The sequence below is a fragment of the Bos taurus genome, chromosome 26 (assembly GCF_002263795.3).
Source record: "Bos taurus isolate L1 Dominette 01449 registration number 42190680 breed Hereford chromosome 26, ARS-UCD2.0, whole genome shotgun sequence".
NCBI lineage: Eukaryota > Metazoa > Chordata > Mammalia > Artiodactyla > Bovidae > Bos > Bos taurus.
This window is the reverse complement of record NC_037353.1, coordinates 22,546,819-22,571,159: the sequence shown is the minus strand read 5'-3', so window position 1 is coordinate 22,571,159 and position 24,341 is coordinate 22,546,819. Positions and strand designations below refer to the sequence as shown.

Here is a 24,341-nt window from a genome sequence, read left to right as displayed (position 1 = left end):
AGAACGCCACATAAGAGTCCCATCTTTTCCTGGAATTTAACCCCCAAAGGAACTGCCCATGCCCTGTCCCTGCACCCATGTCTGTACCAGGTCTGTGGCAGACCCTCCAGAGCCAGGGGAAAGCCAGGAATTGGGCATTGCTCCCAAAATAATCCTTCCTTCAGCTACTTGTCCCTTTCTCATGCCGGAAGTCTCACCACAATTCCTGCTGGGTTAATTGAATCAAGTGCTTGGAAATTAATCCAATTGAAAAGATTAAATGTGCTGAGGTCACTTCAGCTGAAGCTTACTGTCTCAGCAGGTTACTCCTCTGGGGGAGCAATTGGGTAGGCAGGATTACCTGGGACACTGCCACCATACCATGAAGACACATCAGACATTGCCCCCCACCAATTCTCATGGCATTTGGGGGGGTTCATGGGGTTGGAGCCCAGGAAGCATTGTCGGGAAGGTCAGACAAGTAGGCTTAGCCATTCAGTCGCCATTACTGGCATCTGGAGATAGCCCAGCCCTATGCCTGCCCCTTGCTTCAGAAAAGGAGCTAATCTAAGGGAAGGAGCCTCATAACAAGGACATTGCCCCCACCTTTGCCTGCATCGCCAGACCCCTTAATTATTTCCCAGATCCTCTGGAAATCAGAGGGAATCTAGGACAGGGCAGGTGATGGAATAGAGCAGGGCAGGAAAGTTGAAAGAGAAAAAAGGAACAAAAGAGCAAGAAAGTCTTGAGAAACTGACCTGGTTCAGTCTTTCTTTTCTTTTTCTTCCCAGTTGGCTAGCAGAGGTCATTAGATCATGGCAGAAGGCACCCTGAGAGCAAATAGGGCCCAGAGACAGGGTTCTGCAGTGGGTGAGGGTAGGGGTCCTTATGAGAGAAAACTATAGTCCACTGGCCTGAGATGAGCCTGCCTTAAAGGCTGGCTGACCTTTACATTCCCATTCCCCCTTCAAGCGGGCTGGGCAGTGGTGGGGGCCACAGACACTCACACGCCAAGAATCATAGAGAAAATAGGGGCTGGCCAGTGCTGAGGGTAGGAGCAGGAGTGCTGAGAATCGGCCGGGGAATCCTCACAGTGGGGCCTTTCTGGCCCTGCACCCTCCTCCACCCCCAAGACCCGGGGGTTCAGGTTTAGGGGGTAGTGTTGCCAGAGAGCTGGTCTCCTTCCCCGCACTTCTCTGCTCACCCTTTCTTTCACCGGGTGCCTCCTCCGAGCTGCAAAGAGGAGGGGGCGGGGGTAGGGGGAACCAATCCCGGCAGCGCCAAAGGGGGGAGGTGGCGGTGACAGCCGCGGGGAGGGGGCGGGAAGAGAGGCGGCTCGGCTCCAGCTCCGCGCTCTTCTCCGCTCTGCCTCCGGCTCTGCGCTCACCCACTGCCCAAGCCTGCCGCTCCTGCCCCAGTACCCCGAGGTGAGCCCTAGACACCGGAGATCCCCTGGCTCCTCGCCCCAGCCCGGACTCTCCGTACCCCAGCCCCCGAGAGCACGCTACGCCGCCAGGGGGCGCCGTGTGAGCTCCCTATCCCTGCCACCCGGCGCCCCCTCCCACGGCCCAGGTGGGGACGGGAGGGGGGCGCCGGGGGCCATGCGGGGCCAGAGTCGTAAGGAGAGTTTGTCCGATTCACGAGACCTGGACGGATCCTATGACCAGCTCACGGGTGAGTCGGTGGCTTGGGGGTCGGGGGCGGAAGAGGATAGATTACATCTCCCCTAACCCTTAAGTTCCTGTGACCCCTGCCAGGCCCTTACCCACACTCTGACCCATTACCAGGCACCCTCCCAGCAGTTCTGGGCAACAGGACACTAAGGTTCAAAACCTTGGGTTCCGCGGGGGATGGGGATTCAAGGGAGAGCAGGTGGGCAGAGGCAGCAGGTGTGGGAATGCGTGACACAAGGCTAGGAGGGGGTCTAGAGTGGGAGGTGTTACATGTGTGAGCACCTGTCATTCTGTGTGTGTCTGTATATATGTGTGTGTGCGCCTCCCACAGCTGGTTGCCATGTGCCCTGGGCTTGGTGACAGCCAGAGTTAGTGTGATTGCGTGTGACTGTGCAATTGTATGATCCTGTCAGATGTTTCAGTGAGGTTGTGTAGGACCCAGATTGTACTAATGAAGTTGTTTTGACCATGTATCTGTTCTGTGTGCAACTCTGCTTTGTGTGATTCTGTATGAAATGCCATGTGACTACCAGTATGTGTCAGGGTTTCACTTTATGGTGGTATGCCTGTTTGTAAGACTTTGTGACTGTGAACCTCCTGGGACAAGCATGTGTTGAAGTGGGCTGTGTTGTTTTGTGATTGTGAGACTGGTTATATTGGTGTTTGATACTGATTGTGTACTTCATGTGGTGATGTCTGCAGTGGGGTTCTGTGTCTATGACAGATCTTACCCTTGCTGCCTCTCTGGCTTCCTAGTGCAAAAAGGGGTTCTTAGTGCACACCATTGCTTCTCCATGTTTTCCACAAACAGCCCAGTGGACCTGAGGAGGGACTTGCATCCATCTACCCAGCCTGGCTTTCAGGAGTGACACCCAGCTCCTGTGGGGAGGCTTTGGTTAATGCTGGGTCAGTTCCCCCACCCAAAGTATTTAGAGGTCATTCTTAACAACTGAAGCTCCTTCAGCCCCCAACAGCCCTCCCAAAACTTCACCCAAACCTGGAGGAAAACACACCCTCTTGCTTCCCCTCCAGACCCAGAGATAGAAGCTCTAGGCCTGGGAAGTGCCATGTGGCCTCTTCTTAGAAGTATCTTCCAAACCACTTTGCTGCCCAGGCATCCTCTCTCTCCCACACTGGGGAGATATGTGAGACCAGTACATCTGTGCCTGTGCATATTCCTGGGTTTGGTAGGCAGATCCATGTGTTTGTGTGGGTGACTGTGTCACCTTGTGTACATTTCCATGTACGTGTGTTTCTGTCTCATTGTGCAGCCAACCCAAGAACTCCAACAGAGAACAGGAGGGAGACTGTCTCCCCTGTGTCTGAAGACAAGCTGAGAAGGTGAAGGGAGGCCAAGATCCATGCCTGTCTAGAGGAGCGAGGTTAAGACTTGGGGATGCCAAGAGGACTAGGTGTGACTCACCCACCCTAGAGAGGTTCTAGTCCCTAAGCCCAGACTCCCAGAAGAGGGAGCCCTTCCACTCAGGCAGGCCTCAGATGTGACCTAAATGAGTTTCAGACCCCAGTGGATTCCAAAGGTCCAGCTGACAAACTCTGCTATGAACTCTGTTCTCAGTAGCAAGGGCCCCAGGGCCCTTATTAGCACCACATCAGTCAGTGTTTGCTTCCTGCTTTAACTGATTCTTCCGCTTCACTTGGGCTTCCCTGGTAGCTCAGTTGGTAAAGAATCTGACTGCAGTGCAGGAGAACGGGGTTTGATCCCTGGGTTGGGAAGATCCACTGAAGCAGGGATAGGCTACCCACTCCAGTATTCTTAGGCTTCCCTTGTGGCTCAGCTGGTAAGGAATCCGCCTACGATGAGGGAGACCTGGGTTCAATCCCTGGGTTGGGATGATCCCCTGGAGAAGGGAAAGGCTTCCCACTCCAGTATTCTGGCCTGGAGAATTCCATGGACTGTAGAGTCCATGGGGTCGCAAAGAGTTGGACACAACTGAGTGACTTTCACTTTCAGTGGAATCATCCCCTCCCCACTTGGCTGTTTGAATCAGAGATTAGGTAGAAGTGGGGAAGCCCTTGCACTGGAAGATGAAGGAATGGAAGTGTGAATGCCAGCTCTGTTTGACTTTTGCTCTCTGGGCCTCACTTCTCTCATCTGTAAAATGGGAAATACTACTACCTCCCTACCTCCCAAGGGAAATACAAAGTTCAAAAGTTGACAAGCATCAAAGAATTGTGTTCCACATCAGCATCCACACGACTTGGAAAGTGGGAATAAAGACTACCAGGAGCTCTCCTTTCGAAGGAGGGCTTATCTTTAGCAGGAGATAAATGGGGTTGGGAAGCCACTATTAATGCGTTGGGTGTCTGGAGACGCTCGAGCTGAAGCCCTAGGGGAAGTCGTTGTCCGCGGTGCTGAAGCGCGTGAAAGGCGGAAGTGTCGCACTGCTATTCGGGTTTCCAGTGTTCCTTGTGCAGGCGGGATTCCTTGGATCGAACCTGGGGGTGTTCTTCGATTTCAGTCATGCAAGCCTATCAGGCTGACAGGGAGGAGGGGGCGCTAAAATCATACCTCAAGGTATTCTGGGTTGCCCCAGCCGCTTTCCTTACCCCACCCCAGGCTCAAAACAAATCTGAGAGATACTTGAGGAGAAACCAGTCTGAGCCCCGCCCTGCATTCAGCCCCTCCAGTCTTCCCAGCCCGTCAGGACCGTTTGGCAGTGCGACGAGGTGAGAAAAGGCAGTAATCAGCGGTCGTTCTGTCCAAGCTGGAATCAAGGAAAGAACTGAAGAAGGTGGGAGAGTTGGGACCTGGCTGGCCAAGGCCTGAACTCAGTCCCATTCTGAGATCTTCAGAGTCGCTTCTGTCTGGCCATAAATATTGTTCCGAGATTGGGGCGCCCCCGTGTGGTCTTAGTGAAACCATGCTTGCAGAGCTGATTCCAGATGGGGATGTGGCCAGATTAGGTTCCACGAAGTTCAGAGGTGACTCTGACCTCCTAAATGTAGGATTTTCAGCCAAAATTTTGGAATCCCAGTCGGAGGAGTGGAATCTCCATAAGCTCTGTTAAATGGTGTTAGTGGGCCCTGGAAGGGTTTACTTTGGTTATAACCACATAGGGGTGAGTCTAGGAAAGGGGTCAGGGCCAGGACTTCGGGTAGGGGGCTTTTCCTCGATGCATTTGGCTGACAATCAGCATATGATGGGAAAGTGTGAACACGCTGAACCAGGACATAGCGACACAGAACAGTTCTATGCCAGACATTCAGAGCCAGAAGCCAGAGATAGTAGGGGCACGTCCCTGCCATCCCTCTGCCATCCCAATACACTGGGCATTTCCTCCTCTTCCCTCCTATTCCCGCACCCATTGGTCCAGGAAGTATGGAAGTGTGGAGAGTTGCCATGACAACTAAGTCCTCTAACCCTTCCCCTTCTCTGTCAAAAATGGGAAGAGGAGGGGGCGACGCGGCAATAAAAGATAATGTTTTCGCTCTCCGGATCCTTTTTCAAAAACCATGGGTGCTCCCTTCCCCACGGGAAATGCAGAAAATGTTCCCAGAGAAGGCTCTGAGGGACAGTGCGTGCTGCCCCTTTCCCGCCCCTCCCCAGTGTGAGAACTTTGGGGGCAGGTGCTTCAGACGATGGGGGCCAGGGTGAGTTCCCCTCTTATGACCTGGAGAGGACAGGAAGTGGAACACGACTCTACTGCCTGAGACTCCAGTCCTTGTGGGTTCGGCCCTCCCGCGCCGCCCACACGGGGCCCACTCCTTGGGGGCGGAGATCAGAACGCCCCGAGCCTTGGGGGCGGAGCTTGGCCACTGTGCTCTCGGCAGGACCATGAACAGATGCCCCCGCAGGTGCCGGAGCCCGTTGGGGCAGGCAGCGCGATCCCTCTACCAGCTGGTGACTGGGTCACTGTCGCCAGGTATGAGGAAGGGAGGAAGGGTCTGGATCCCTGAAAAAGTAAGCGAAGAAGTGAAATAGGAGCTTTACAGAGATGGGGAGAAAAAGGGTCCCTCGCAGAGATGGAAGGGGCAAGATCCCTCAAAGAAAAGGGTTTAAAGGACAACACACCAACAGAAGTGGAGCTTGGGATAGGGTCCCTTAAAGAGAAGGTGGGGGACATAGTAATCTTCAAAGGGGAAAGGACAAGAGGCATCACGGTTCCTTGTGGAGGAATGGTGGAGGAGGGGGCAAGGCTTCTCGATGAGAGCAGAGGTGGGGACCTCAAGCAGGTGGATATGGGAGATAAAAGGAGGGAGATAGGGATAAAAGGAGGAAGCTTTCAGCAGGCGGGGAAAAGGCAAAACCCTTTACTGAATTGCTTAGTTTAATGGGATCTTAAGATGACTAGGGGCAGTGTGCAGAAAGAAAAATATCCTGAAGTAGGACTGGACCAACGTGAACTCAGCTAGTTAGTTTATGCATGATGGGATGGATAGACTTGTGTGGCATAAGAATTTCATGTCACTGTTTTGTCTATCTCTGGGAATCTGAATTAAGGGGGTTTGTAGATCACTGGGGTTGTGATCACTGGGGCCATGCATCCCTGGGGTTCCATATCCCTGGGATTCTGTGACACTAAGACTGCACATACTGGAAGTCTGTGCTTTAGAGTTGGGTTAAGGGTTCCTGAGTCACAGTAAGTTAGTTGTGTAGACTTCACAAGGTTGTACCTTGGTGTGGGATTTGTGGGATTTATATGGCATGTGGATTGTGGGTACCATATAAAGGCACTGCTGAGATTATGCACACTGTGGGTTTAGCTGCCTGGGTAGGGCCCAAAACACCCAGCATCCCCTCCTCACCTGGCCTGGGGAGACCAAAACAACCTAGCCTGTGGCATTCTGGGATCTGTAGTTCACTGGCTCTTGCCACAGTATCCTCTTGAGCCCCTGGAGTATAAGCAGGCCTCTCCTTACCATGTGCTCCCAGAAGGAGGGGCCATGGGGCTGAGCCAGAGTCATACTTGGATGTCTCTTGGAGAGCATGTGTCCTCTGAGCCCCTGCTTGGGCCTGTCTCAAGTGACAGATGGCTGGAGCCAGGCAGAGCCAGCTCTCAATCATAGCAGGCATGACTTCCAGGCCCTAAAATAGCCCCAAGGCCTAGGGAGGTCATTAATCACCCAATGCAGCTGGGGTCTGCTGTGTCCTAGCCTGGCTGGGGATGGAGAGGGGCCCCTGGCTGGGGATGGAGAGCCAGTTCTTCACTGGCTGGGTCCTTCACTAGGGGAGAAAGGGCAGATAGGAAAGTGGGCCAGTTACCTAGTATGGACCCCCCTTCAGAAGGCAGTTTTTCTCTGGATTTGAACTTCATAAAGTAAATGAGTCAGTAATAGGGATATTTCTGTGGTGAGATTTGAGGGACCTAAGGAAGAGTTCACCTAATGCTTCAAGATAATTTCCCTTCAGCCCTCACTCTGCCAGAAGAGCTTGCATTAAGACTTCATTCCTCTGGATGAAGAGCCAAGTGCCAGAGGGATGCCTGGGGAGGACAGACCTGGGCAAGTTTCTCACAAGGCTCAGAGCCTTGAGAGGTCTCTGAGTAGGGGGAAGAGAGAGCCTGAAAAGCAACTTGCTCTTTCACTTCTACTAGGTCCTCCCACCAGAGGCATCTGAAGGGTGAGGGTAAGGGTTAGAGGGAAGAGAAAGGTCCATAGACAGGACAACTGGCTGAATGGTTGTCCATCTGTCCATCTGTGAATCAGCAGCAGAGAGAAGAGAGATGCTGCTATGCTGCCTCTTTCAATTCAAATAGTCTGGCTTGGGATCAAAGGCTTCATGGAATTCACCCCCTTTTTGGTCTTATCACTCATAGCTCCCCTAATACTAACTAAGCTGCAGTCACTCAGGATTCCTTGACCCCCATACACGTTGGAGAGACAGACTGAAGGAGCTGGCAGATCACTGGTTCAAGTCTTGGTCGATTTTTTATCATCTGTATTGTCATGGGAAAGTCACTTCTCTTTGAGCTTCAGTTCCTTCATCTGCAAAATGGGTATAGTTCTACTCTATCTGACCATGTCAACTGTAATAATAGACTGCTAATAGGTCTGTTATGAGAACTAAATGAGATAACATGTGCAAAGTATCAAGAACATAAAGCATGCTCAGTAAATGTTGGGCCCTTTGTTAAGGCAGACTGCTGATCTTTTTAGCCATCCTTAAAGAACCAGCTCAAAAAATACCCTTTTCAGGTTTTTCCTGGCCTCCCAGTTAGAGCTCATTTCATGGTTCTTGAATAGTTCCTTGTGGACACACAACAAATATTTTTTGAATGAATAGTTGCCTTATAGTTCTGTCAATGGCTATCTCTCCCTGCCCAGGAAGCCAGAACCCTGTTTGGTTCACCTTTGTTGCACAGGCACTGGCTCAGAGCCTGGCATTCAATTTGTATATGTCCAATATTTTTAATATCATTGCCCTCTAGGAGCTGAGAATCTAATTGAGGAAACAGGATTGATCCAGAAAGACCTGAGTTCAAATTTGCAGCATCTTTTCTTAGCTAGGTGACCTTGGGGGAGTTCCTTTACTTCTCTGGACCTCATAGTGAAATGGGCACAATACTTTTCATCTGCCTACTTCATGGGGTTGTCATGAGAAGCCATGGAAGTAACAATGTTTGTGGAAATACTTTATAAGTTGTTAAGAGCTGTAGAAATGTAAGCAGGGGGATATCTGTTATTAATAATAGCAGCAAACAATTATAAACAGTTACTCTGTGCTTGGAATTATTCTGACAGCTTTCCATGTATTAGTTCACTTAGGAGGGCCTCAAAACCATACGAGGTAGGAAACTGAGGCACACAGAGATTAAGAACTTGCCCAGTTAATTGCAAGTGGCAGATCTAAACCCAAGGAACCTGGCACCCTCACCCACACTATTTCCTACCATGCTATGCTGCCTCTGACTTCCCTGGTGGCTTAGACTGTAAAGCGTCTGTCTACAATGCGGGATACCTGGGTTCAATCCCTGGGTCAGGAAGATCCCCTGGAGAAGATCCCCTGGAGAAGGAAATGGCAATCCACTCCAGTACTATTACCTGGAAAATCCCATGGACAGAGGAGCCTGATAGGCTACAGTCCATGGGGTTGCAAAGAGTTGGACACGACTCCTTTTACTGTTCCCACTAATAATATTACAGATTTAGGTTCTGAGTTTTGAGGGTCCAACAGTGAGTACGGTAGAATTTCAGGTAGCTAGGAGCCTGCTAAAATCCCATGGAAAAGGAAATGGCAATCCACTCCAGTACTATTGCCTGGAAAATCCCATGGATGGAGGAGCCTGGTAGGTAGGCTGCAGTCCACGGGGTCGCTAAGAATCAGACACGACTGAGCGACTTCACTTTCACTTTTCACTTTCATGCATTGGAGAAGGAAATGGCAACCCACTCCAGTGTTCTTGCCTGGAGAATCCCAGGGACGGGGGAGCCTGTTGGGCTGCTGTCTATGGGGTCGCACAGAGTCCGACACGACTGAAGCAACTTAGCAGCAGCAGCAGCAGCAGGAGCCTGCTGAGGGCTGGAGGTTCTGAAGAAAAGAGAATTTAAGCTGTCCCTAACGGACAGGTAAGAATGTAGGGCAGGAGAGCAGAGGGTGGGCATTCCAGGTAGAGGGACTAGCAGGAGCAGAGGTAAGAAACAGCAGAGTTTTCTGTGTCTGGGGGACAGTGAGGAGGCCAAGCTGGCTCAAAAAAGAGATCTGCTGATGAGAGTGGAGGAAGGGTATTAAAAGCCATCTATGGATTTTGGATGGTGAGAGGGAGATACTGAATATTTGCTCATTTTATCTGTAAACCCTTCAAAGGTGTGAGAAACCAAAAACAGTCCCTGAGTTGACTTCTTCCTGGAGGAAGGACGGGGGAGGGGCAAGCTCTTGCCCAGTCATTCCCACACCTTCCCAAGGATGTTGGGAGAAGGAAGGGGTAAGATACATGGTGTGAGATGAAGGCCTGACCCCCAGTGGTGGCCTTGTAGAACTGCAGATCCGTGAACCTCAAATGAAGCAGTAAGGACTGGCACCCATCTCCAAGTTGAGTTCAGTCACTCAGTCCTGTCCGACTCTTTGCAACCCCATGGACTGCAGCATGCCAGGCTTCCCTGTCCATCACTAACTCCCGGAGCTTACTCAAACTCATGTCCATCAAGTCAGTGATGCCATCCTCTGTCTTCTCCTTCTCCTCCCGCCTTCAATCTTTCCCAGCATCAGGGTCTTTTCAAATGAGTCAGTTCTTTGCATCAGGTGGCCAAAGCATTGGAGTTTCAGCTTCAGCATCAGTCCTTCCAATATTCAGGACTGATTTCCTTTAGGATTGACTGGCTTGGTCTCCTTGCAGTCCAAGGGACTCTCAAGAGTCTTCTCCAGCACCACAGTTCAAAAGCATCAATTCTTCAGCACTAAGCCTTCTTTATGGTCCAACTCACATCCATACATGACTACTGGAAAAATCATAGCTTTGACTAGACGGACCTTTGTTGGCAAAGTAATGTCTCTGCTTTTTAGTATGCTGCCTAGGTTGGTCATAACTTTTCTTCCAAGGAGTAAGCGTCTTTTAATTTCATGGCTGCAGTCACCATCTGCATTGATTTTGGAGCCCCCCAAAATAAAGTCTGTCACTGTTTCCATTGTTTCCCCATCTATTTGCCATGAAGTGATAGCACCAGGTGCTATGATCTTAGTTTTCTGAATGTTGAGTTTTAAGCCAACTTTTTCACTCTCCACGTTCACTTTGAAGCTGACACACAGTCATCTCAGAGCTGTATAGGGAGGGAAGGGTCCTTCTGGGGTTAATCCTCCTACACTGGGCCTCCAGTGTGGGCAAGCTGTCTATGAAGGGAGCCACTGTAGAGTAGTGTAGTGTAAAGTGCAGGCCCAGTCAGGATGGCTGAAAATTGAAGATCTGACACTTACTGATCTTGGAGATTTGCTTAAACTCCTTTTGCCTAGTTTTCCCACCCATAACAGTACCTCATTCATAGGTTTATTGTGTAAATTCAGTGCGATGATGTCACACTGCACATTATCTACCACATACTGAGTGCTCAGTCCCTCACCAGATGTGGCAGTAGCCCAGAGGCTGGTGTCTTCTGGCTCCTTGGCTCAGCAAGCCTCTGTCCACCTGCTACCACACACCACCACCTGGAGGGAGACCGGAAGATGGGGGAGGAGCTCCAGGAATGCACCCGGGCTGGGTGACTCTCTTGGAAGGTTCAGGTTTCCCTCTAGCCCTGGATTTCTCCTGTCAGCTCTGTGAAGATTCCCAAAGAGCAGGCAGGACTTTGGCAGCTCCAGAGTGAGGCCCCTGCCAGAAGGAAAGGGAGAGCACACCCTTCCTTTCCCGATCTTCCCAACCCAGGGATTGAACCCAGGTCCCCCACACTGTAGGTGAATTCTTTACCAATTGAGCTATCAGGGAAGCCCTTCCTCTCCCAAGGAAGTTGATTCTCTGGGTCCTAAAGTCAGCTTCAATGAGTCCCCTCCCCAGAGGGTCATGTTAGGGCTAACCGGCCTTTTTCCCCTGCCCAGGCTATTGGACCTAATCCTCCCTCCCCTGGACCTCAGTTTCCCTGTCTGCGGGGGGAAGAAGATTGCTTCCCACCTCTTAGTCTCCATGGCAACCTTGATCAATGTAGGTGGTGTCCTCCTGACTGGAGAGGTCACTGCCTTCTCCTCCCTTATGTTTTCATACAGTTTCATGTGGATACAATTACACAACCACTGCAGACCCATATTCCTAATTATAGGATACATCCATATTACCAATCTTCAGACCCCCACATAACAACCTTGCTAAAATATAGATACCTCACACTCTGTACAAACTCAGAAATACTCCAACACACTCACACATACCACAGACACCCAGGTTACATACCCACATAGACCACACACATCCCTAAGACAGGTGCACAATCGTGTAAACACACAGAGACATATATAAGAGGTACACATTCTCTGCACACAAACACAGGAATATATACACATGAAGACACCCAGACACCCATAACATATTCTTACGCATGTACAGTTCCTGGTTTCTCTGTCGTACACACACACACACACACACAAACACACACACACGCATGCACACACTGCCCGCCCCTGACTTCTAAGCATAGGTCTTCCCTCTGCCCCTTTCTTTGGCACAGAGTAGCCACAGGGTGTCTGAGGGAAGCTGTCCTCAGGGGCAGAGGCAAGTTACTGCTCCTCCTCTGGCCTGGCCTGGGCCGTATCCTTCACACCAGAAGCTCTGGAGGAGATATCAATTTATAGGCTGAAGTGGTCCCCGCGAAGAGGAAGAGGCTGTGGCTGGGAGGCCTGTGGCTGGGAGGCCTGTGGGGAGGCGGGGTAAGGGGGGAGAGGGAGGAGATCCGGGGAAGGAGCAGGAAGGGAGACTGCAGGCGGTCCTGCTCAGTCTGGGGAGCCTGAGGGGGAGGAAGTGTGAGTAGGGCAGGCCAGCCTCAGCCTGGAGGGCCATGCCCCAGGCCCACCATGAACCTGGAAGGGCTGGAGATGGTCGCTGTGCTTGTGGTCCTCGCCCTGTTTGTCAAGGTCCTGGAGCAGTTTGGTCTCTTTGAGCCTGTCTCCTTGGAAGGTAACGTAGGTATCTGGGCATGTCTGGTCTGCTGGCTAGAGGGACAGTGCCTGCAGGGTTGGGGACTTTATGACTAGGGTGGGGGCTGCAGGGGTAAGCAGGTTAGTGATGGGATGGGGCATCTGGGGGAGGGGAAGAGAGAAGGTGGGGGAGTAGGACATCATGGAGAGGTAAAGAGGGGGACTCAAGGGGTGGATCTGGGGAGGAAGAGAGGGAATCTGGAGGACTGGGTGTCTCAGGGAGGTGAGGAAAGAGGGCCAGGAGGCAGGGAGGTGGTGAGGGGTACAGCATGGGGGTACGGGGACTGGGGATAAGGAGAAACTGGAGGAATGAGGAAAAGTCTGGAGACAGGCAGAGGTATCTGGAATAGAGGAAGGAGGTTCTGGGAATCCTGAGATAACACCAGACTTCTGTGGGGGCGGTCCCCTTTTGGGGTCATGGACCCACAGTGGCTCTGAAGGTGTGTGACTCTCCACACCTCCATCCTTGCAGGTTTGGGTCACAGTATGTGTGGACTCAGTGTGTGAGAGATACAGGGGGTGGTGTGACTGGGTGTTCACGTGTGTAAGAAAGGACAAAATGTGTGAATACTTGAACCTGTGTATGTGACAGGGATGTGATTGTGTCTGAGCGACAGTGTGTGTAGCTTTATGCCATGGCAAAGATACCTGAGGGGCACAGAGTGTGTGGCTGAGCCTCTCAGGGTATCTGTGTGTGTGGCTATTCCCAGAGTTCCTGAGGATATGCCAGCTCCATACCCAAGGCAAAGGATGGGACGGGTTCTGGAGGGACAGGAGTTGGGGATACTGTGACTGAAACATTCATAGATCAACTCTGGTAGGAGGGTGAGGGGTGGATCAGATCAGGGACCCTGTTTCCCAAGACCCCCTGCCTCTCCTAGGTCCTCTCAGGATCTGAGGGCAGAATGGGCTCCAGAGCCTAGACATTGTGGGTGGGAAGTCAGTTCTCCATCTGACCCCAAAGTCAAGTGGGAAGAGTGATACTGTAGGTAGAGAGGGGAACATGTTCTGCCTTCTCCAGGGATTTTTAGCCTCTCATTTTTCATACCAAGAACTGTGCAGCTTCATAGCATGGCTGTTCCCCAGTTCCATTATGGACAGGAAAACAGGCAAGAACCATGATAAGAGGACTGCAGGGTAGACACGTGGGAGAACTGAAAAGATGTAAAGGGAGTTGAGGTCAAGAAGAAGGCTCACGAATTGCCTGCTTTAGGGTTCAGAAAGAGCAGAAAAGTCTTAGTCTACCGTCCATCCTCTGCTGCATTTATTGGAGTGGGGTGAGGTGCAGGGATTGGTGTTGGATGCATTGAGATTCATTCAGTCCTGAAAAGATGAAGTCAGTTGGGATCTAACTTGCCATCCCCTTTAGACTATTGGTGCAAGAAGGGGGTGGACATCCAAGGAAACGCAGGCATCCTGTCTGCTGAAGGCACCCCCTTTCTCTCCCCAATTCAGAAGAGCCTAGAGGAGACTGAGTCCTTGAAGCAGGCAGGGGACCGGATGGGGGCATGTGTGAAGAGGGGGAGGCTGGGAGAGGCGTGGGAGCCATCCCCCAGTCCAGAGGCTACTATACTACCGGAGGCCCCCCCCCCCGCCCCCGGCACAATAGGCTTTGGGAAACCAAAGTCTGGGCTAATGGAGCCCTGGGCCAGGGGCCAAACCGCCATCAATCACCCACCCAGCTCACTGCCTCCCTCCCTCCGCTCCATAGCTCCAGGGGAGAGAGGACAAATGGGAGAGAGAGGAGGTGCCACCTTCAAGCAGTTCCCTCCTGGGAGCAGAGCATCTTCCTGAGGGCAGAGCCTGGCTTGGGAGGTGGGGCCTGTAAGGGAGCTGGGGTGTCAACCTACCACTAAAGGAAGTTGGGTCCCTCCAGGAATGGACTGAAGCCAACTTCAGTCAGTGTGCTCCAGTGAGCTCTGACGCTGGAGTCTGGAGGTGGGTGCAGCCAGGAGACAGACAACAGGGACTTGCAGGGTCTCCCTGGGATACAATTGGAGCCACAGGATACAAATGTAAGTAAGGGGAAGTGAGGGGAACTGTGATTTGTGGACTCTGGATAGTCCTACATGACAACAAAATACTCATCTCCAAGGTCTGTCATTGCCTCAAAGTTTGCTATCATTTCACCTTCAAAGAGTAAGTCATACTGGAAAGGACTGGGAGGGGACACACTTTTAGGGTGGATGAATTAGCTGAGAACTCTACTCTGCTGGCATGAAGATTCTAGGTGCCTTGAAATGAGGGATTATAGGAAAGAAAGGTGGGTGTGCCCAGGGCAAATGCAGGTTCTGAGGGTAAGGTGCACCTTAGGTATCTGGTGCCATGGGCACCTAGGTCACAATATGATATGAGCAGGATGACCATACTGTGATATGATGCCCCAGGGTCATTGTGTGTTCTTTGTGTGGTTTGATCAATCATGCTGTGTGTAAGATGGCCTATATGGCCTACATGTCTGTCTGGTTTTTCCTGGGTCAGTCACATTTATGTATGTTTGTATTAAAGAGTAAGTACTAGGTCAAAGTAGGTGTGTGTGTGTGCATGTGTTGGGAGGCCACTGGGTTTGAGTGAGGTGCTGGGTATCAAGCTGTCCCTGTGTGGCATCCATCACTCTGTAATTTATTGTTCTATGTATACACACCTGTCACTGGATATGTGTATGTGTGAGAGAGGTGTCCTTGGGTTGGACATCATCCTCAGAGGTCCAGCTATATAGCACTGGAGCCAAGGACACTGGGTCAACAAAGACTGAGGCCAATATGCCACTTCTCCCCGCCCCCGCCATCTTGCTGTCCCCAGCTGTGTCTCTTTATACAAGGTGCCCGAGCCGTCTTGGTGGACCTTCCGTGCCTGTGAAACCCACTGGACTCCCCTAACCGGCCCCAGCTACTCTCTCCACCCCCCATCTTCCCCCAACACCGGGGTTGATTTGTGATGATGGGGAGGGTACAGGGAATGGAGGGACAGCGGGGTTAACGTTCCCTCCCGGGGTCTTCTCTCTTCCCAGGCCACCCTCCAGGGCCCACTAAAAAAGCGCTGAAGCAGCGGTTCCTCAAGCTGCTGCCATGCTGCGGGCCCCAAGCCCTGCCCTCAGTCAGTGAAAGCAAGTGCCTCTCCTGTGCTTCCGGGGGTGGGGCCCGTGTGTATCTGGGGTGTAAGGAGTGTGAGAGTGCGTGTGGGCGTGACCAACTTGGCAGAGGTGGGCTGGGCGCTGGCTGACGAGGGGGCGTGATTACCCAGCGAATGTGTGGGCGTGGTCAGCATGGAGGCGGGGCCTGAGTGTCTGTGGGACATCAGGGTCTGTGAAATGGGCGGGATCTGGATTTGGGGGCGTGGTCAGTGTGACTGGCTGAGGTGTCTCTGATACTGTGAGTGTGGCCACGGTGGCAGAGGTGGGACCAGGTGGCTGTGAGGGTCTGTGCATGGGGTTGTTGTCTGGCCGCCCTCCCCGTCCTTGGGCATGTTTTGGACTTTGAGAGGTAGGTCACCAGTGCCTTGACTAGACGGATGCAAGTGTAAGGGCCGAGTCCACCTTCCTTCAGATACCAAGATACCGGAGTTTTCTAGGACCAGCCTGGTCCCCAGTAGAGTGACCTCGCTTTGTCTGTAGACCTCAGTTTCCTCGTTTGGGCCTTGTCCACCTCACAGGATTATACATACTGCATTTTGCAAGCTATAAAGACTCGGTTTGTAGTCATTACTTGAGAATATCATTGTGTTTGATTCTGCTGGGTCCCACATGGGGGTAGATTCCGAAAAAGGATAGGTGTGATATGCATAAGGTCCGATTTGTGTTTGTGCTCATTCGTTACGCTTGCCTTTGCGTGCACGAGGAGATGGGGAGTGTGCATTGTAACAAGCAGGTCTGTGAGATTTGCTGTGAGTGTGAGGGGCGAGGTGTGTGCAGTTGGCCGGGTCTTCCGCTTTCTCGGTGACAGTTCGCTCCCTTCAGCATTAGCCGCCCCAGCCTCCCTCCGCCCCCACAGACCCCGCCTGCTGGACCCAGGTGACTTATTCTCCTGGTGGGGGCGGGTGCGGGGAACTTTGGGAGCCTGGGTTGGGGGCATCTGCCTGGGGACTGGATGTTGGGAACTGGGGTGGGACTGAGATGGGCCTGGGGTGGTGGCCTTCTCTAAGGCACATTCGGGTGTGGCAGGAGTTGGGCTATGGATGGGGCTTGGCTGGAGCTGGGCGGGGCATGGCTCGGGCATGGCTGGGATAGCTGAGATGGGGCTTGGCTGGAGGGCTGGGTCTGGGCAGGGCAAGGGTAAGGCTGGGCGGATCTGAGTTTGGTAAGGGAAGGCCCAGAGTTCCCACCCTCAGAAGCCCCTTCTCCAACCCAGTTTTCCTGCTCCTGTCCTGGGATGAAGATGGGACTGGGGGCCTTCCCCTCCAACCAGGGATCAAGGGGCCAAGGGCCAGCGCTGACTCAGACCGCTGGCTCTGGGGCCAGGCCTGGCCCTGGACTAAGCCTGCTGATTAACTTCGAAGCTGACTTGGTGTCTTCTTTCCTTGCCTTGAAGTCCTTGGCTCGGGATCAGGGGAACTGGCAGGCTGGTCTCCTGCGTCGGAGATGGGGGGGTTGGATAGTTAAGTGATTTTGAAGAGGGGTCATGGGGGATAGGCCTGAGGCGCGGCTGTCCCCCCCGCCCAACCGCCCCCACCCCGCAGACAGCGTGGAGGATGAGTTTGAATTGTCCACCGTGTGTCACCGGCCCGAGGGTCTGGAGCAGCTGCAGGAGCAAACCAAATTCACGCGCAAGGAGCTGCAGGTCTTGTACCGGGGTTTCAAAAACGTGAGTGCAAAACTCAGTCTAACTGGGGAGGGGCGGGGTCTGTGCAGGACTTTTCTCGCTTCTGGGAGTGAGAGCGATGGGGAGGGGAAGGGACAGCTCCTAGATAGGCGTGCCTGCCAGTTTAAGAAGGGAGCCTATAGACTGGCCTGTCTGCTCTGTGCTTTTTATTTGTGCACTTGGGAGAAGTCTTCCCTCCAGTGGAAGAGCTACATGGTGAGCCCCCTAGAGACGCAAAGACATCCCTCCTCTCTGGGCGTCTCTGACCACCGAGAGTGGGGTGGGAACGTGGGTGAGCAGATGGGTGGTGAGTGGAAGAGGGTTTCTTCCTTCAGTCTGCTTTCCCTCCCCATCCTCCCCACAGGAATGTCCCAGTGGAATTGTCAATGAGGAAAACTTCAAGCAGATTTACTCTCAGTTCTTTCCTCAAGGAGGTAAGGAGATAAGTCCTTGGGGAGAGGTTCTGGAGGGGTTGGAAATGCCAAGTGAATGGGGTTGGCAGAGCCCCACAGAGGTAGGGAGGTAGGAAGTCTGCTCCTGTCTGGAAGCAAGCTTGCTCACCCACACTTATCCTACAGACTCGAGCACATACGCCACTTTTCTCTTCAATGCCTTTGACACCAACCATGATGGCTCAGTCAGTTTTGAGGTGAGCTGGAGGAGGTGGGCCAGGGAAGCATGCTTCCTGGGACATCAGGGCCAGGCTAAACCCAGAGAGAGGGTTGAGTGAAGGTACCTGAAGACTCATTTTCCCCTGCCCCCTTCCTAGGACTTTGTGGCTGGTTTGTCGGTGATTCTTCGGGGAACCACAGATGATAGGCTGAACTGGGCCTTCAACCTATATGACCTCAACAAGGATGGCTGTATTACCAAGGAGGTGGGGGGCAACTGAAGAGCTGGGGGTGGGGGGTTATATGTGTATGGGGATGGGCACAGGGCCCTCGGGTGGGGACGTGACCCAAATATGCGTCATCAGCAAGGGCTGACGTCTGCCCCAGGCCCCAGGCCTTCTAGTTAGGAGGCTGGAGGCTCTGAGGAGGGATCCTCTTCTCTCTTGGTCTAACAGGAAATGCTTGATATCATGAAGTCCATCTATGACATGATGGGCAAGTACACGTATCCTGCACTCCGGGAGGAGGCCCCAAGGGAGCACGTGGAGAGCTTTTTCCAGGTGCCTGGGACAGGGCAGGCTGGGGTTTGGAGTGAAAGGAAGGAGGCAAGGTCCCAGCAGGGAACTTACCTGAGTTCTGCCTGCCTCTTTCCTGTCATCTCTCCTGTTTTCTCTACCTGACTACCTTTTTGCAGAAGATGGACAGGAACAAGGATGGCGTGGTGACTATTGAGGAATTCATTGAGTCTTGTCAAAAGGTACAGGGCCCTGCCCTCTACATTTCCCTGATCTGGACTCAGGGCCTGATTCAATGATGTAGGAGAAAGCTCCTTTGGGCAAAGTACCATCTCCCTAACTACCCCCAATTCTGAATCCTTTTCCTTCATAACTTGGGGAGGCCTGTCCATTCCCCACCTCTCTGATTGTCTCCTTCTTCACTGCCTCTCTCTGTCTCTGAACGTCCCTATTTCTGAATCAGTGTTCTTCTCCCTTTCTCTGATAAGCTCTTTTTCTTTCTTTCTCTCCAATTTGCCTCTCCCACCATGGCTACAGGACGAGAACATCATGAGGTCCATGCAACTCTTTGACAATGTCATCTAGCTCCCCAGGAGAGGGGGTCAGTTGCCCTGGGGGGACCATGCTCTAGCCCTAGTCCAGGTGGACCTCACCCTTCTCTTCCCAGGTCTGTCCTCATCCTAGCTCTACCCTGGGGGCTATAGGAACCCAAGAGCCTGGGGATTTGGTGGTCCATACAGCTGGAGCTGAGGAGGGTAGGGAGTGGGCAGAGTGTATCTGTGGGGGTGTTCTCGACTCCCAACAGCTCCCCCTTCCTGCCTGAAACTCAGTGCCGAGGTTGCCCTGTTATGGGAATTGAGTGGTCCTTCCCCTCCCACCCCCCAACTGAGAAACCACAACACTAGGCAAAATTTCTCCTGCTATGGTGCTTCCTCCATCCCTGATCTCATAAACATTTCCCCTAAGATTCCTTTATAAAAAGGCTCTTCTGTCCTTGCCACTGACTGGCCTTTTAGGCCAGGGCCTTTGACAGTGCTGTAGGAGGGGGTCAAGAATGTGGAGGGAGTAACCTTGGGCCTAAGCCAGTGGGTAGGCCCTAGGAGGCAATTGCGGTAGAGAGCAGAAAGGCCTGGGGATTGTCAGTGACAGCATACCAGGCTGTAGCTTTGAGCTCTACAGGTCTGCCACCCCAAGCCATCAGAATATGTGTTTCCAGGCTCTTCAGAAAACCTTGGAAATATACCCAGAAATTTTCCATATACTCCTCAGTATCCCAGGAGAACTTGGGATCTGGGTTTTGGCAGATCCCTGGAATTTCTTCCTCTCCTTCCTTCCTGTTTGGGTAGTGGTGGTGGCAGCAGGGGGAAGATGGGTGGGAGCTGCTTGACTGATACCTGCCAAAGTTTCAGCCTACCTTCTCTGATGACTACAACTTAAGATTTCATTTGCCATTTCCTCTAGACCTGGAGGCATGGAGTAAGTCAGGGACCACCCTGTGGATGCCTTAGGAGAAAAAGGAAGGAAGGAGGCAGACATAGCATTTGAACCCAGTGTGGGGGCATTTTTGAGAATTTTTGATATACCCAGGCTCTATTCCTGCCTCCCCACATAGCCTCCTCATAGCCCACTCAGAGTTTCCTCTTGCTCTAGTCAATCTACCCAGAGATGCCCCTGAGCACACCTTGATGGCAGGGACCATAGGATCCAGGTCCCACCTCACTGTCAGCAGCCCTGCCACACTGCTACCCTTTAATATATCTGCTTGTCCCATTTAGCTCACTTTCCCAGTCAGCTGTGAATTGAGGCGGAGGGCACCCAAGAAGCCCCCTTCCCCATGAGAACACTGTTGACTACTTTGCATTTTTGGTTCCTCTGTAATTTTTGTAAAATAAGAAATCACCAGATCCAATAAAACACAATGGCTATGCACAGGTTGCTGTCTCTGCCTTTTTGTCCCTCCTTCCCCACACATAAACTCACAACCCCTAACTCATACAGCCTTTTAGATCCCAAAGACAATGCCTCCTTTCCTAGAGTATGGCCAACCCTTGGCGGGAGATCAAGTCACATGTTCTGGAAGGGTTGGAAACCTCCTGGACCTTAGAGAGGCTCCTGAATCTCCCTCATCCTTGGAGGAGACAAGGAAGAGAAAGATGATTGATGTCCCAAAGACTATGCCAAGCCAGCTGTCTTTTGGCTAAACATTCTTTCAAGTCAAATCAAGAATTTCTAATTTACATATTAATACATCTTAGTTAATTTCAAAATGCTTTTAAGAGGGGAATTCCCTTTAGGTTCTAATGAAAGTTCCTTTGTGTAAACATTCCAGCTAGTATAGATGTACATTTGTGTCTGTACTCTAGCCAAGAATGATGGGGGAGCAGATGAAACGGACCAAGGACAGGTCACCACGGAGCAGTTGACACAAAGGGTAATAGAAGCTCCTGTGTGGGGTAGGAACCTTTCTTTGTTCTGCTCCTGGAGAGGGGCTGCCAATGCTAAGTTCCTCCCATCCTTTCTCTAGGGCAGTGTTATGTGGTAACTAAGCTTTACAGTCCATATAAGGGGGATCAGGCCTTCTCTTCCAACATTGTACATGCACACATTGATAAGATCAAGGGAGGGGTGTGGTGTCTAAGAAACAAAACCTTACTTCCAGAGTTCTTCATTTTGTCATCTGTTTTTGCTGCTCACATCATCACACAGCTGTCTGCTCCTTAGGTCCTTGGGTTTCTTTGGGTCACAACCCCTCTGTAGGATCTAATTAAATTTGTGGACCTACTGTCTAGAGGAAAAAAATAGCACAGTTTTCCATATATTTTTGTGTCCCTGAAGCCCATCCATGGGCCCTAATGAAGAACCTATGATCTAGTCCACCTCTCAGTCTTCCATTGTACAGAAGAGGAAACAGGCCCAAAGAGCAGAGAGGACTTGCTCAAGATCAACCGATGAGTTTATAGGAGGGTTGATACTAGACTCAGTCCCCCAAATCTCTGTCCAGGGTGGCCTTGGAGCACAGTAAAAATTTGTGTGTGAAAGATGGATGCTATGCATGTCATGTATTATCAAGACAAGGTAACACTGACAGGCTGTCATGTTGCCCTATACTTTTCCTTCCAGGCACTTATCAGTTTGTAACTGTATATTCAAGTGTATTTATTTGAGTGATTATTTGTCTTTTTTGTTACATTGTAAGCTCCTGAGGACTCCTTGAGTCCCTGGACTAGGTTTTTTTCCCCCTTACCATCCTATCCTGGGGCCTGGCAAGTAATAGGTATTTCATAATTGTATGAATAACTGTATGGTTTGGATAAATGGGCATGGTAGGTGTATGTATATAATTGGCTTAAACATGGAGATGGTCTCTATATTTTAGGGTACATTCAAGCTTGAGGGAAGTTGAAGTCTGGAGCTGAGAATTTCTAGGAACTGAGAAGTACCCCAGAGCTAGGGCAGACAAATGGGAACCAGGGGAAAAAAAAAAAAGAAAAGACAGGAGGTTGGGATCTGATCATTTTTTTCTGACCACTGATTAGATTCTGAATGTTGTTAGCTGCTCCATCTCAAAACACTCTTCTTTATTGTTTTTCTTTTGCCTTTCTGGCCATCCCTTCTCAGTCCTCCCTTGATAACTCATCCTTCTCATTTGGAATATTAAACATTGGTCCCCACAGCTCAGACTGGAGCCTCTTTTCCATAACACATCCAATCCCATGGCTTTGAACATTATCTATATGCAGGGAGACTCCTAAGTTTTTATCCCCAGAATTCTCCTCTGAGCTCCAAGACCCACATATTCAATTGCCTATTTCACATATTCACGTGGATCTATAATGGTCATACTTAACATGTTCAAAATGGAATTTTGACTCACGCCTTCCTAGTCTTCCCCATCTCAATAAATGACATCATCTACCTAGTTGCTCAGGTCAAAATTTAGGAGTCTTCTTTTCTTCTTCCACACTCTCCCTCTACTCTCCCTTAATTCATCACCAATCCTGGGAATTCCTGGGCAGTCTAGTGGTTAGGACTCTGGTGCTTTCACTGCCCAGGGCCAGGCTCAATCCCTGGATCTCTAGGGGACTAAGATCTCCACAAGCCATGCAGCACAGCCAAAAAAAAAAATCACCAATTCCACCATCAAAGGTTCACCATCTCTCTCTACTGCTGTTCCTTAGTCTAAATCACTATCATTGCTTAACTGTATTACTTTTCTTCCATCTGAAGTAGACCTTCCTTACTGTGGTTACTTTTCATCATATCACTAGATTTCCTCCCTTCATAGAACTTATCACAAACTGAGTTCCTGTGTGTATAACTGAATCTCTTTCTCCAACCAGAATGTAAGCCCTGTGAGAGCAGGACCCTATCTTGTCCATTCCTCAACTGTTTATCACAGGACTGCTAGGCTATGATTCCTACTGTAGGCGCTGGGGGATAGAGGTGTGTTATGGAGAGAAAGGGTGTGGCAAGAATTGCCTTTTAAGCTTGACAAGTACAGATATGGAAGGTGTATCTTGCCTGGGTCACAGAGTCAGGAAGTGTTGACTATGGAGAGTAGATTTAATTATGGCTGATGACTTGCTACCAGTTGCCACAGTGTAAAGTGTGAAGCAAAGAGGAAAGTGTCATGAGACTGGGGGCTGGGGTCACCTGGAATGCCAGCTCCAAAATCCCCAAAGGACCACAATATCCAGTGAAGCTGCGATGGCTCCCCAGTGTCATCACAGGAAGTCCCCTAAGAAAATACTTGCACCTAATCCCCAGCTTAACACTCCAGGACTAAAAAGAGGGACTATAAGAGTCTGTGGAGCTACAAGTTGGTCTACCCCTGGAGGAGTCTAATATGAAACTGAAGTATAAGACGGACAATGTTAAGTGTTAATAATCAGAATGAGAAGGAGATGTTTATTTCACATTTAAATCACCTATGTAACCACAGATTTCTCAACTACCAAGTGCATTATGACAGGACCAAAGGGAGCCCTGAGAACAAATAGCAAGGAGACCCAGGCCCATCTAGGGCTCAGGGAAGGCTTCCCACAAGGAAATGATATTTATGCTGAGGCTCAAAGAGTCTCACTTCTCCCTTATACACACTTCACACTCCCCATTCCCAAACAGGCCAGGCCTTTTCACCCCTTCCTCCATTTGTACTCCCTTCCACTTGCCTAGAGTGTTCTCTTCTCTCTCCCCAACCCAATTTGGCTAACTCCTATTTATCCTTTATGACCCAGCTCGAAAGTGAAGCCATGGCCGCCGCCTCTACCCAAAGGAAGATGAAGTCAATCCCTCCTCTGAGCTCCCACAACACTTGGGTACATCATGTGGGGATTGTGTGTGTATTCGTTAGCCTGAACCTCCTTGCTGTGAGCTCATAGTGGCCCAAGAGGCAAGCAGGAGGCAAGCTCAATAGGTGTCTGCTGAAAGAAGGAATGATTTAGTTTTTAAAGGGGGGTTGGGGCCAAGCTGGAGATAGGGGAAAATGTTTCAGGGCAGAGGAGTGAGCTGAGCTTCTTGGAGTGTTGTCTTCACAGAACCCAGCCTGGGTCAGGCTGATGTAATGAACCAACCTGTCAGAATAATCTCAATAGAAAGTAGGTCAGTTTCTTCCCAGCTCTTTAAGAACCAGAGGCTTGGTTTCCGCGCCTGCGCATTAAGAGAGTAAACACCTCTTTTTTTTTCACCCACTCCCGCCTGCCGGCCCTATCCACATGCCTATTGCCCCAACCCGCTCCAGCCTCCTCCCATTTTCCCCTTCTCCGGGTTGGTTAATGGTCTGTTCTTGGGAGTCTGGCTCGTTCTGGAGGGTGGCGAGCATAAATGGTACATTCCACTGCCTTCGTTACATTCCGCTTTTCGCGGCTTTTCTGTTCTGCTCCCCCCTACCGAATGAAGCTCAATAGACTGGCTCAAAAGAAGGAGGGGGAGCCGGGCTGAAGGGACCGGTCTGAGCCGGTCTCCGGCGCAGGCGCAGTGCGGATAAACAGGAAGCGGGCGGTAGAGGCAGCAGCAGAGGAGACCCAGGGGCAGCGGGAGGAGGCAGCGGGAGAACTAGGATTATCGGAAGGTCAACAGAAGCTGAGAAGGAGAAAAAGAGCCTTGGCCATCTGTCTCCAAAGAACGATACGTCGTGGACTCGATTTTAGGCTTCCGGCATTCCCCAGCTTAGGCTGAGGCAGCGGCTGACAAAG

General features: G+C 51.2%; 1 protein-coding gene across 9 annotated transcripts; it reads left to right on the top strand.

The window, feature by feature from the left end:
- The first annotated feature begins 1,274 nt into the window (after positions 1 to 1,274).
- On the top strand, positions 1,275 to 20,076 carry KCNIP2 (potassium voltage-gated channel interacting protein 2). 9 transcript variants are annotated; one of them, XM_005225595.5, is made up of 10 exons: positions 1,275 to 1,653; positions 15,236 to 15,331; positions 16,181 to 16,234; positions 16,900 to 17,024; positions 17,386 to 17,455; positions 17,600 to 17,670; positions 17,791 to 17,898; positions 18,088 to 18,192; positions 18,327 to 18,389; positions 18,685 to 20,076. In XM_005225595.5, the coding sequence occupies exons 1-10, from the start codon at positions 1,581 to 1,583 to the stop codon at positions 18,730 to 18,732; spliced, it is 813 nt and encodes a 270-aa protein (XP_005225652.1). In that variant the 5' UTR covers positions 1,275 to 1,580; the 3' UTR covers positions 18,733 to 20,076. The 9 variants fall into 9 exon arrangements, with proteins under 9 accessions (XP_005225652.1, XP_005225662.1, XP_010818215.1 ...); XM_005225605.5 differs by having other exon boundaries at positions 1,283 to 1,653; positions 16,136 to 16,234; XM_010819913.4 differs by having other exon boundaries at positions 1,283 to 1,653; positions 18,327 to 20,076.
- Positions 20,077 to 24,341: the final 4,265 nt, after the last annotated feature.

Excerpts from the sequence above, each read along its gene's own strand:
- KCNIP2 (XM_005225605.5), top strand. The coding sequence starts at position 1,581 with ATGCGGGGCCAGAGTCGTAAGGAGAGTTTGTCCGATTCACGAGACCTG. Across the intron at positions 17,025-17,385 it reads TGTACCGGGGTTTCAAAAAC|GAATGTCCCAGTGGAATTGT; the intron begins GTGAGTGCAAAA and ends TCCTCCCCACAG. Across the intron at positions 17,456-17,599 it reads TCAGTTCTTTCCTCAAGGAG|ACTCGAGCACATACGCCACT; the intron begins GTAAGGAGATAA and ends CTTATCCTACAG.